Consider the following 13,774-nt stretch of genomic DNA (forward strand, 5'->3'; position numbering starts at 1 on the left):
TTGTTCAATTAATCGATTTTGTTCGAATTGAATCGATTTTGAAAATCCATGTATTTACATTTTTAATTTAGAGAAAGTGTTAGGGACAACGCTAATTGTGAATAACGTAAACAACGGGTTAAAAAGAGAATGTTAAATTAAATTTAAAAATTAGATTTTTATTTAATTAGGAATAATCATATTTTTGAATTTGAATAATTAAAACTAGACAACCTAACTTTCTCTAAATACACCTTCACACTACGTTCCATTTTTTCTCATCCCACTATCACATCGCATCCTGTCTCTGCCTCCACAGTTCTCCGTCGCTGCCAAAGAGAGTTCTGACGCGAGGTGCGCGTTAAAAAGAAACATCCAGTATAGTTTATGACTATATGGATAGGAAAGAAATATTCGGTGTATATAAAAAGAAACATCTAGTATCTTATATACATGGAAAGAAACATCCATGGTATATAAAAAGAAGCATACCGTTTTACTTTCTCTGTAACATAAACCTTGAACTATATACTAACCTACTGTATACCAATGGAGTGAACGAACACCTGCGACGCGCAGTGGAAGACAAGGAATACTCGACGGCGCGATGTGGAGGCTTGGCCAGAGATACTGCATCGGAACAAATAGCAGAACGAAGATTTCGACGCGTCGAGATAGAAGAAGAGGCGCGCATTTCGCGGGCTTCAATAGCGAATAAAGAGTGGCGCGGCGTGGAGGGAGAGATAGCGATGTAGCGTCGAGCAGCGGCGACGAACCATGTAGATGAAGCAGCGGTGGCGCAGAGAAGCTTCGTGACTGGTGACGGTGGACGACAGTACAAGGGGAGATAACGCTAGGAATGATGAAATTAGGGTTTAGTGCAGGTAAACGGTAAAAGTGAAAATAAGGATGGATAATTAGGTTGAGATTATTGGACCTGAGAGCAGCCCTTTATTTACATTATTCGTAATTTTTGTTATCTCTCTAGCAGAATTCTTTAATTTAAGGTGATATATAGGACATTTATGTGAACAAAATTTTTGAAAATCTTAAAAAGTAAAAAAATTTTACCAACTTAAATGTTCAATCCAAAATCTGTTGAGATCAAATTGGAATCTAAAATAAATTAAAAATGCTAAAATGTTAAGAATCAAAGAATTTGTGCAAGGTTAATTTAGAACAAGAAACAAGCAATGCAGCTTTACTAGTTAAGTTACTAAAATCATCGTAGTAACCGCAGTAATCACTAATCAGTAATCAGCCCCAAAAAAGCTGGGAACTGAAGACACTTTTCTCTAACTTTCTTCGAAAACCTCAAAACCCCGAACTTATCTTTTCCCCAAATCTCAGTTTCCTCTAATTCCCTTCAGATCTGAACTCAAAAACCCTAATCATCCTTCGATCTTACGATTCGATTCCACAGCTGCCGTAACCGTTTATTCTTCGGCTGCGGCGCAATGTCGAGCTTCCACGTCGGCGGCAAGGTGGTTGACCGCGTCGATTTGATGCGGAAGAAACAACTGCCGTGGCGACTCGACGTTTGGCCCTTCGCTGTTCTCTACGGCGTATGGCTCGCCTCGATCCTCCCGAGCCTGGACTTCGTCGACGCCGCCATCGTTTTCGGCGGCCTCGTTGCTCTCCATATCCTCGTTTGGCTTTTCACTGGTTGGTCCGTTGATTTCAAGTGTTTTGCACATTTCAGCAAGGTACGGCACGCGCGTGTTCTAGACGCTGTTGCTTTGCGTTGATGATCAGCGGAGTTTTTTTATATCTTTTTCTTTGTGTGTTTTTGCATTCAGGTCAGAGATATTCACCAAGCTGATTCTTGCAAGATAACGCCGGCGAAGTTTTCCGGTTCCAAAGAGGTCGTGCCGCTCAGGTTTCGGAAAATTGTAAGCTTGCGGTTTAGGATCGATTTAGTTTTTGTTTGAAATGGATGTACTTGTTATTATCTGAAGTAGTGTTTGCTAGACTTGCCTTTAAGTGTTTGACTGCGTTTTGAGTGATTGGGGATGAATTGAACTGCAGTTGTTAGACCTGATTTTGCGGTTTTGTTTTGTGATGAGAAGTGAGGTATACATTGGGATGTGCATTTCTTGGTGTTGTTGACTTGAATGAGGACAGTGTTACTGGATGGAAGACTTAAAGGTATATTTGGAATTCGACTGTGTGATAATTGAACACTGTTCGTGTCCTTATATTTGGACTATAGGATGGATGGGAGTGACTGTTTCTCTTCTTCTGGATATCTGTATTGCTTTATCTGGGAATTTGTGTTTATCGATACAAAATAATGAACTGGAGAATTTGGATGGTAGTTTGGTGAGTTGTGGAGTTTGTATGTGGAATTTACCTTGTAAGCTGGTTGGTTTTGAGTGAACTGGGATGGAAAATGGTTGGGTGCAAACTTGAATGAGAATGCAGGTCCCCAGGGGAAAAAGGGGGGAGGGGTTTGATTTATTTTATGTATTTTGGCATGTGGCTGGAGTGCAGGTATGGTTACTACTTACTAGAAGTCTAGAACTAATACAAGTTGCATACATCCAGGGATTTATTGCAACTCCTCATATGCTGATATATAGGTTTTGAGAGGTGTAGAAGACAGAGCTTTGATAAGTGTTATGCATTAACCAGATGCTTATGTTTTGTAAAGGAAGGCCAGAATTTTCAATGTCAGTTTTTTCTGTTACCTTGTTTACAGCATGGGTGATCATCTTAGATTCTTTATGATGTTGGGATGATGGTTATTTTAGAGGGTGTGCCTTGATCCTGGCATACGGTTGTTACATTGTGAATTAGAGGTCATGGGTTCAAATCCTAAAAGTAGCCTCTCCGACTTGTGAGGGTAGGGTCACGTATATCTACATTGGATCCCCCCTCCCCACCCCACACAAAACGGCCATGCAAACCAAAAAAATTCGAAGTGTTTTTAAGCAATTGATAGGGAATCACGATGTTCAGGTTTGAAAAGAATAGACAATCCTATTTGTGCAATTGTAGCTTAGTTTGTTTGACACATGCTTGTTATTGCATATCGGTATTTAGTGACCTTTGTTGTGCACTATTGTGAATTCTTACTTTGATAATTCTCCATATATCTAAAGTAGAATGCACCTTGAATATGCACGAGGTACTTGGTTGTCTTATTCTCTTTTTTCTTTGTTTCTTAAGGAACCAGCAGGTTAGCTTTTTCGGGTAAGAAAGGAATAAGTAGATGTGCCTATATGTACATATTTGCTTACCTTATATCCGAAATGCGTGTTTTGATATCATATTTGTATTTGCTAATTGTAGTTGTGCCCACTTGTGATTCCTTACTTTGATATTTCTCAACATGTCTAAAGCAGACTGCACTGTGAATATGCAATGCATCCTTTTGCTTGATATTTAAAATCAGCTTGTTGCATGCTAGCTCTGCTTACTAGTTTTGAGGTGTGCATGCTCTGAATCCATCTATCTGTTGCCTCCTGGACTTTCAGATGGAGTTTTTATTTTGTTTTACCCGTTTCATCTTTTAGATGCTCTTGGTTTGGTTGCCTACAAGGTTAAGTGTTTGCATCAATGCATCTGTAGCCTGCAGGTTCTTCATCGGCGACGGATCTGGAGGAGATTTACTTTGAGTTTAGAAAACAGTGTTTTGTATTTTCAAATGAGAAGGGAACATTTTGCAAACTTTCTTATCCTACAAAGGAAACATTTGGACATTATCTCAAGTGTAGTGGGCATGGCTCTGAAGCTAAAATCCTTGCTGCTACAGAGAAATGGGGGCGGAATGTGTGAGTTTCCTTTTACTTTGTCCTTTATTATAAATTGGCAAGTATGCTTTTTGTCCCTAACGTTTTATTTTTTTTCAAAAGTACTCCTAACGTTTAATTTCATTTAATTTTGTTCCTAACTTTTTTGATTCATTCAATTTTGTCCCTAATGTTTTTGATTTGTTTCAAAACTACCCCATACGTTTTCAATTTTGTTCCTAATATTTTAGATGGATTCAACGTCCATGGGTAATTTTGATGCAAATAAAAAACATTAGTGTCAAAATTGAGTGCAATTAAACGTTAGGGGTATTTTTGAAGAAAATCACAAACGTTAGGGACATAAAACATACTTTACCCTTGTAAATTTCATTTGCATCTACTGCCCCGCATAACAATTTGTGGTGCTGAACTTAACTACAATTGATGCAATGGCCTACTTTTGACAATCTTGATTACCTTTTACTTTTTAATCCGTGCTCTAATCATTTTGTTTATTAGTATTGCCCTCTATAATGTCTGCATATCGATATTGCAGATTTGATTATCCTCAGCCAACCTTTCAGAAATTGATGAAAGAGCATTGCATGGAGCCTTTTTTTGTTTTTCAGGTATTCGTTCTGTATTGCTTTATTTCTTCATTTCTCTTATATGTCTATATTTTCCTTGCTAACTCTTAACTAGTTTCTGCTTCTATCTTGATCAGGTTTTCTGTGTGGGTCTCTGGTGTTTGGATGAATATTGGTATTACAGTTTGTTCACTCTATTTATGCTGTTTATGTTTGAATCAACCATGGCAAAGAGTCGGTTGAAGACTCTTACTGAGTTAAGGCGTGTTAGAGTGGATAGTCAGATCCTTATGGTCCATCGTGGTGGCAAGTATGTTGTCTCATTTTGTAAACTCAATATTTAGTTTCAATGGAGTAAATTTTATTTTTCCTTACATATTGTGTGGATTATAGGTGGGTTAAACTCTCTGAAGCTATTCTGACAGGCGAGTCTACTCCTCAATGGAAGGTGTTTCTCTTTTCTGATCTACTCTCTATGGATATATGATATTTAAAAATATAAAGTCATTTGTTGGGGTTGGTGATTATATTTTGTTAAACTGAGTAGATGACCCCTTACCTGTTTGGCAAATTGGAACATCTATTTCTTTCCTGGTTTAGACATTGTTGCCTGCTGTAGTAGTAATTTGTTGACGGCCCCTTGGAAATGGCATACAATTCTGCTGGTTATATATCCTGTTTGATAGACAATTATGAAAATTCAGTTTTAACATGTATGCTGAGCAACTTGTTTAGATGGATATTACTGGTATGATGTGGTTTGTTGCCCAGCCTCCTTTGCAAACTGCTAAGCTCTAATTGAGTTTTAACTTTTAAGCTGATCAACTTGTTTAGATGGATATTACTGATATGATAGAAAATTTTGCTCAATATGTGGTTTCTTGTCCAGCCTTCTGTGCAAACTAATTGAGAAACCTGTAAGCTGAGTAACTTCTTTAGTCGGATGTTTCTGATATGATCAAATATTATGCTCAATATGTGGTTTGTTGCCAGTGTCCTATGCGACCTGCTGTGTCTGATTGGATCGCCCCTGTTTTCATGTCCATTTTTCTATATATAACAGTGTTGATCCTATGCAGTTTATGATTTTGTTCTTTCATAATTTTGAATATCTATGCATGTCCAGCTGTCCATGTTTACTTGTGACATAATGTATCTGACTATTGAGGATTCATTATTGTCCCCGGCCCAAACGTTCCCATGAAAGAGAGAGTGCTGGATCATACATTGTTCATGGATGATTCTCATTTAGATTTGAACATCCTTGTAGGTTTCAATCACGGGAAGGGGAAACGAGGAGAAGCTGTCAATTAGGCGAGATAAAAGTCATGTCTTATTTGGTGGAACCAAAATACTGCAGCACACTCCAGATAAGGTGATTTCAGGCTAGGAAATTTATACATTTTCGATTGATGTGAAGGTGGTTATTCTCATGCTTTCTGATCTTGTTTCTTTTTGGCAAATCTTGCTGGATTCAGACTTTCCCTCTGAAAACGCCTGATGGTGGCTGCCTGGCTGTTGTGCTTAGAACGGGGTTCGAAACTAGTCAAGGAAAGTTGATGCGAACAATCTTATTCTCCACAGAAAGGGTAAATTGATGCAGTTTATTTTGCCCAAGCATGTAACCCCAGTGCCTTTTTTTATGAAGTGATGTATTTTCTTGGCTTTCTAAATTTTATATCACAGGTTACTGCCAATAGCTGGGAAAGTGGACTGTTCATCTTATTCTTGGTTGTATTTGCTCTGATTGCTGCTGGTTATGTGCTTATCAAGGTTTTCCCCTCTCCTCTTCACTTCTTATACGAGAACTGAAAGGTCACAGTTGACATGGCTTGGTCTGAATAGTGAATTGTGATGTTAATTGTATGGTGCAGGGATTAGAGGATCCCACAAGAAGCAAGTACAAACTTATACTAAGTTGTTCACTTATTGTTACTTCTGTGATTCCGCCCGAGTTACCGATGGAGTTATCAATTGCTGTAAATACTTCCTTGATTGCATTGGCGCGACGTGGGATTTTTTGCACAGAGCCTTTCCGAATACCATTTGCTGGGAAGGTACCTGGAGTGTTGCCACTATTTTTTCTGCTCTTGTACATCCTTTCCTTGTTATATGTGGCTTATATATTCACAGTGGTACTTGTTGAATTTTTGAACTTGCCAATAGGTTGATATATGTTGTTTTGACAAGACTGGGACACTGACATCTGATGACATGGTATGCTATCAGCGGTGGTATTTACCTAGCCATTGAGACCATACTCTGTTCCATAACTTTTCTCCCCACTATGATGTAGGAATTTTCTGGAGTTGTTGGTTTGAATGGAACCACTGATTTGGAATCTGACATGAGTAGAGTGCCAGTGCGAACTGTGGAAATCCTGGCTTCTTGCCATGCTTTGGTATTTGTTGATAATAAGCTGGTATGCATCTCTCTCTCTCTCTCTCTCTCTCTCTCTCTCTCTCTCTCTCTCTCTCTCTCTCTCTCTCTCTCTCTCTCTCTCTCTCTCTCTCTCTCTCTCTCTCTCTCTCTCTCTCTCTCTCTCTCTCTCTCTCTCTCTCTCTCAGTTCTAGTGCTTAGTAAAACACAGTAGCTTGTCACATTTCAGAGAGTGTGTGTTTGTATATATAATGTAGATTTTTGTAAGTAAACTTGATCATTATTAGTTTTTTTTAACGTTATCTTTCATAATTCTGGATAGAGAGCTAGCAGGACTTGTATATATGTTTATTTATCCTTTCTATTGTTTTTTGTTTACTATGTTCAACATTCCTATGCATTCCTTAATGTTCAACAGGTTGGTGATCCTCTTGAGAAGGCTGCACTTAAGGGAATTGATTGGAGTTATAAATCTGATGAGAAGGCTGTTCCAAAAAAGTAAGTTAAATCTATTTTTGCTGTTCAATTCTGCATGTCCTCTCTATGATTTAGATAAATAATTTTTCAGTTCAGTTGTCTTTTTAATCCATGTGAGATTTATGACATAGAAACTTTTTATGATTGGGTTGATACAGTTACGATAGAACAATGACATAGTTTTTTTTTCTTTGACTGGAATGACATATAGTTATTGTAAAAGATTATGTGATTGTGTGATTATGTTACAAATAGCCTTTATGATATCTTTTGGTTTATATTCATGTTTTCTCAGATTTTGTGCTTTTCCTTTGTAACTTTTGCAGCTCTCTATACATTGTGTTTGATTTGTCATGATATGTTTTCAAATTGTAGGGGTAGTGGCCAACCTGTCCAAATTGTTCAGCGGTACCATTTTGCATCTCACTTAAAACGAATGGCTGTTATTGTTCGCATTCAGGAGGAGTTTTTTGCCTTTGTGAAGGTTTGCTGGTTGCTTATCGTCCTGTTTTAATATCTGTAATATTCTATTCATGCATGTTACATAATCAAATCCTTTCGATTTAAGTTGGGGCACGTCTCTTTTGATTCTAGAATAGGATGACGATAATACCCACTGTTGTTTCTTTAGTTCTTTTGTTGTTTTCTTGGGTCAAAGTGTTGGTTGCCAGTTAAATATAACATGTTTCACTATTTTCGGTTATTGCAATATTTTTGTTTTATATATGCTGATACTATTGTAAAAAAGTTATTGTAAAAAATTTCACATAAATCTTTGGCCATCCTGTCTTGATTGAATTATATTTACATGTATTAGCGCTTATTATATGTTAATTTTAAAATTAAACCCTACTATTTGATTACAAAACGCTCATTTTCTATTGTTTCTCTCTTTTGCTACCTGAACTTATAACTAATCCATTCATGTTGAATGCTGCAGTAAGTGTTGGTAAATAATAGTTAATGTCATCACTGCAATTATTTATCTTGTTTTGGTGGAATGGGGTTTGGCAGTTGGGTCTATTGATTTTGGCTGACCAGTAAACTTAACCTGATTTATGTAGAGCTTTTATGGATGTGGCATTCTACAATGAAGTATGTGTAGGAACTGGTGCCAGTGCCATTCAAAATCCTGGAGTCTTTTCATTCTGATTTCCAAGTTTTTTTTTTCCTTTATTTTTTCCCTATTACTCTTTATTGCTTGGTTGATCAACAATGAACCTTACTGTGCATGCATCTTTATGTTATGGAAGATGTTTAAACTCTAGGAACTAGTGTGCTTTGGCCTTTAACGAATCCATCTAATGAAGTCATTATGGACTTTCAGGGTGCCCCAGAAATTATTCAAGATAGGCTCATTGACGTACCACCATCATATGTTGAAACCTACAAGAAGTATACGCGTCAGGGGTCTCGTGTTCTTGCTTTGGCCTACAAGTCTCTTCCTGACATGACAGTATGAATCTCATGGGTTCACTCTTTTTACATATATCCAACTTTCTTTTTTGTTTCATGTTAATAAGTGTATTGGACATTCCTTTTTCCCCATTCTGCTTCTCCGCTCTCCCTTTGTTTTCCTTCATCATTAGCTACCACCTTTATGCTTTCAACTGTTGCTAACTATATCTTTAATTCTTGAAGGTCAGTGAAGCTAGAGGCTTGGATAGGGATGGAGTAGAGAGTGGACTTACTTTTGCTGGTTTTGTGGTAATTAATCTACCTCCTCCTCATATTCATTAATCATTATCGTCAATGCACATAATTTTTCTTGTTGACATGATACTAAGTTGGTATTAAGTTATTTTCAGGTATTTAATTGTCCTATAAGGTCAGATTCGGCCATTGTTTTATCCGAACTGAAAGGGTCTTCACATGACTTGGTAAGTAGGCTTTGATTCATCAACTTCTCTTGGAAAAACGCTAGTTCATTCTTGGCTGTGAAAGACTTCCTTGTAGACAACCTAAAAGCTCAAGTATCTAGTGGGAGTCAGCTTCCCTTCTTGAAAATTCGCTATTTTGTTTTATGGTGTCAATATCTGTGTCAGAGGTGCTTCGGATTATTGATTGATTTGTATATGATCAACAAATTTGGAATTGAGCACATTCAGGCCAGTAGAATCCATTATTTAACTTTCTTGTAGTAAGGTTCTAGCAATAACACCTTAAAAGGACAGAATCATACACATGAATATATCAAGGTGGATGGGCATACCAAGTTCAGTAAGAATAATAAGATTAGAGATTAGATCATTAAAGAGAATGAAGTGTTTATAATAGAACATCATAGCATTGTTTTATCCGTGTAATTAACCATAAGTGAGATAAAACTGGGGTTTGTGGATACAAGGTTGGGGTAGCTCGTATAAAATAGAAGACATTAATAATGCGAAGTCAATAACAGATGATTTGGAAATGTGAAACTGTTCATGGGTAGAGGGAAACCATTAAAGATGTGATGTTGAACCATTAGGAATTAGTCTTTTAGCAGGACCAAATCCTTGTTAATTTTTTTATTGAACTCCAAAAATTTTTAGTACAAAAGTTTTATGATTAGAGTTCAATCAAGAATGGAAATACTGCCACTCAATTACTTAAATAAACACTCATACATTTTTATTGGGGTATTGTCTTTTGGTTAGCTTGCCTGCTTTTTTTTAAATACTCGAGGATTTTGGTAAGCAATGTTTGATCTATTGTATTCTATTGATTTATGTTAACCACCTCTGAACCCCCTTCTTTTTTGGGTGGGGCAGATGGATAGCTTGGTATGCTATATTTAGGAGCTTCTTGGTCCTTACTTAACTGTAACAACTAACCAAAGACATCTTTCTCTACGGAATTGATAGGTGATGATTACTGGTGACCAAGCTCTGACAGCTTGCCATGTTGCCAGCCAAGTTCATATTATATCAAAACCTACATTAATCCTTGGCCCAGCAAGTGATGGTGTGGGATATAAATGGATGTCCCCTGATGAGACTGCAAATATTCCCTACAGGTATTTTTCTCATTTTTCCTGGTTGCACTATCTTCTCTCTGATTTTTTGTTGCGTTGTTTTTAACTTCTATAATTTGCTTTCTTAGTTAGTTTTCTGTGTTTTGTGATAAAGGTATATTATATCCGTCTCTCTGCCAAATAATTAAACTCTAGTTCTTGGACCCTACCGTTTCCAAGCTTATTTTAGAAGTCATGCGTATCTCATATTCTAAAACGATCACATATTAATTGATTTCAGCGAGAAAGAGGTTGAGTCTTTATCGGAAACTCATGATCTGTGTGTTGGAGGTGATTGCTTTGAAATGTTGCAACAGTCATCAGCTCATCTTCGAGTTATTCCTTATGTGAAGGTTCTGATCTATTTTTAATGACTAAACATTAGAGCTGAGTTTTTGGTACTGCAATTATCATGAGTCATGACATTGTTGAATTGTTATTTCAGGTGTTTGCTAGAGTTGCACCTGAACAGAAAGAACTTATCCTGACCACTTACAAGACAGTGGGACGGATAACTTTGATGTGTGGGGATGGAACCAATGATGTTGGGGCATTGAAACAGGTTATTGGTGTTTATAGCTTTTTTCCCCCCATGATTTTGCTAAGAAAAATGACGAGAAAATATAGAAAGCACTGAAAATAAAAACAAAGACCAATCAGGCCCTAAGTTTTCAGTCTGTTGACAAATTACAACCTCTGCATCTACCAAGAAAACAAGCATATTCAAAAACCTCATATGGAAGTAACTGCAACTATTTTTGGATATCTAAATGAGATTGCTTTCTTTTAATAAATCTCTTGCATTAAGACAATATGTCTGCATGGTTTGTTTTGGATTTAAAACAGCTTATAATCACAAGTTTTTTTAGATGGATTTTGAAAGTAAGTGATTATGACCGCTCTGATATTTTTCTTAGTTAGTCAAATATATGTTTGCATCGACATTCTATATATTATCATTGGTTGTAACCTGTGATACTAATAGTCTCATAGTCGCATCATAATAGCTCTTTAGTAACTTGCAAGTATCTTTTACCAAGAAGCTGAATAACTCAAGTCTAACTTATAATTTAGGCCCATGTAGGAGTTGCTCTTCTAAATGCGATGCCTCCAACTCAAAGTGGAAGCTCCTCTAAAGAGTCAGCTGGGGAAGAAGGTTCAAAATCTGTCAAAACGAAGAAATCCAGGCCTGCACTAGATTGATATGCAACGACAGAAGCTCAAGAAGATGTTTGAAGAGCTTAACGAGGAAGATGGCCGTGCCCCCGTTGTCAAGCTTGGTGATGCGTCAATGGCATCCCCTTTCACTGCAAAGCATGCATCTGTTGCTCCCACCACTGACATAATTCGTCAAGGTCGGAGTACCCTGGTGACAACCCTCCAGATGTTTAAAATTTTGGGCCTCAACTGCCTTGCTACTGCATATGTGTTGAGTGTCATGTATCTGGATGGTGTCAAACTAGGTGATGTGCAGGCCACAATAAGTGGTGTCTTCACTGCTGCGTTTTTCCTCTTTATCTCCCATGCCCGCCCTCTTCCCACCCTCTCAGCTGAACGGCCCCACCCCAATATCTTCTGTGCTTATGTTTTCCTTTCCCTTATGGGGCAATTTGCCATTCACTTATTATTCTTGATCTCATCTGTGAAAGAGGCTGAAAAATACATGCCAGATGAATGCATCGAACCAGATGCAGATTTTCATCCCAACTTGGTCAACACTGTTTCATACATGGTCAGCATGATGCTTCAGGTTGCTACTTTTGCCGTGAACTACATGGGCCATCCCTTCAACCAGAGTATCTCAGAAAACAAGCCGTTCCGGTATGCTCTTATAGCAGCCGTAGGTTTCTTTACAGCGATTACATCCGATCTCTTCAGGGACTTAAATGACTGGTTGAAGTTGGTGCCACTGCCAGTGGGATTGAGGGACAAACTATTAATATGGGCACTTCTAATGTTTTTGATATGCTACTCATGGGAGAGACTATTGAGATGGGCCTTCCCTGGTAAGATCCCTGCATGGAAGAAGCGCCAAAGGCACGCGGTATCTAACTTTGAAAAGAAAAAAGAGGTCTAAGTGGTGGAGAGATGTGATAAAAGAGAATACGGTTACCATGGGCAATGCAGTGATGGTTAGGTCAGAGACTTGAGCTAGTTAGGAGAAATACTTGGCACGATGAATTTTGTTAGTCTCATAGTTATTTTCCCATGATGGACGGAGAGATTATCTAATGTCAAAATCATTTTTGGGAGAAAGGTATGAATTTTAGTGCTCGTGCCCTCCCTAGTTATCTCAGATGTTTTGCTTAGTACAGGAGTTTTTTATTGTTTAAATGCTACTATTCATTTTACCAAACACAGGAACGAACTTAAACTAATTTTCCTTTGCAACTTCTTACCAAGTTAAACGAGTTTATTTGAATATTTGGATCAATGATAAGAACGTGTTTAATTGCATTTGTTAAGTATGGTGTTAGAGATTTACTTCTAGCTTGGTGGAAATTACAAGACCTATTTTGAAATATGTGAACATGAGAATTCGATTATATAGACATTTGTATAAACATTTTTTATTTTGGGTGTTATAAAGAGAGAAATAAAGCAAAGCAACTAGGCAAAGTATTTGACCAGGTTGTGTTAATAATTGCTGAAGAACCCTTGGTCCTATATAAGTATATAATAATGTCTACATTACTGGTTTACAACATCTACAATTCTACCTGCAAAAGATGAGGAACACTGTTGAAAGGACTGCTCCGTCCTCACATTTGAGCAGAGATTCCGTGCCAATAGGAATTTGGAAAGAAAAATACCATTTGGATTCTCAAAAGGATTTAATTTAAATTTTTGGCAAAATAATTTTGAAAGGAAAGTAATGATATTTTAGTTTTTCAAAAACAATCTCAATTTGAAATTGCACTAATTACTAATTATAGAGATATTCAAAATAGGAGTCTAGGGATTATATTTTGATGCGACTTTTTTGTAGAACTGCTTTGAAAAATAATTTTATGTCAGAGTGAATTTTTTTTGTTAGTTTTTATGTGAGTAGTAAAAAAAAAGGTTGAAAATAAGATGCAAAGATCAATTTTTGTATGTATCTTCTAAATATTTTTTTATATATTTTAATAAAAAATTGGAAGTCATGTCACTTATGAAAAAAAGTGATGTATTTTGTCACAACAATTTTTGGATGACAAAATGTCATTTTTTAAGGGATTATTTCATAAAATATAGAATCTTTTGTAGATAAAAATATAGTTTACTTGGATCAAAACATGCTCAATTCACATATATGATGAGATTACGTGAATCATATTAAATGGACTAATTTTACTATTTGTTTGGGTGAGTTTTAAAGAAAATATTTTTTTAGTTATCTTTTTTTAAAATATTTTATAGAAAAGTAAAAATAATTTTATGTTTGGATATCTTATATAAAAAGATCTTTTTATTTATCAATTATATATTTGGATATAATGATATAAAAGTACGAGAAAAACCCAAAATAGTCCCTCTGACAATTACTTCAAAAGACAACAAAGTCTTTGACGGAAAAAAATACCAACCCGATTCCGAGATTTATTTTTATGGGACTGATTAGCCCCTATGCCAAAAAA

The 13,774-nt window shown here is 36.7% G+C and overlaps 1 protein-coding gene across 1 annotated transcript; it reads left to right on the forward strand.

Annotated features, from left to right (window-relative positions):
- Positions 1–1,214: 1,214 nt before the first annotated feature.
- On the forward strand, positions 1,215–12,611 carry LOC107463377 (probable manganese-transporting ATPase PDR2). Its single transcript, XM_052252581.1, is given in 22 exon segments — positions 1,215–1,685; positions 1,779–1,871; positions 3,553–3,755; positions 4,273–4,345; positions 4,441–4,613; positions 4,697–4,751; positions 5,574–5,678; positions 5,782–5,892; positions 5,990–6,076; positions 6,178–6,360; positions 6,470–6,520; positions 6,600–6,725; positions 7,101–7,180; positions 7,535–7,643; positions 8,487–8,615; positions 8,801–8,866; positions 8,968–9,039; positions 10,006–10,157; positions 10,396–10,507; positions 10,600–10,716; positions 11,229–11,329; positions 11,331–12,611. Coding segments are annotated over 22 exon segments (3,348 nt in total). The 5' UTR covers positions 1,215–1,436; the 3' UTR covers positions 12,232–12,611.
- The last annotated feature ends 1,163 nt before the right edge of the window (positions 12,612–13,774 follow it).

Source organism: Arachis duranensis, chromosome 8 (assembly GCF_000817695.3).
Source record: "Arachis duranensis cultivar V14167 chromosome 8, aradu.V14167.gnm2.J7QH, whole genome shotgun sequence".
Lineage (NCBI taxonomy): Eukaryota > Viridiplantae > Streptophyta > Magnoliopsida > Fabales > Fabaceae > Arachis > Arachis duranensis.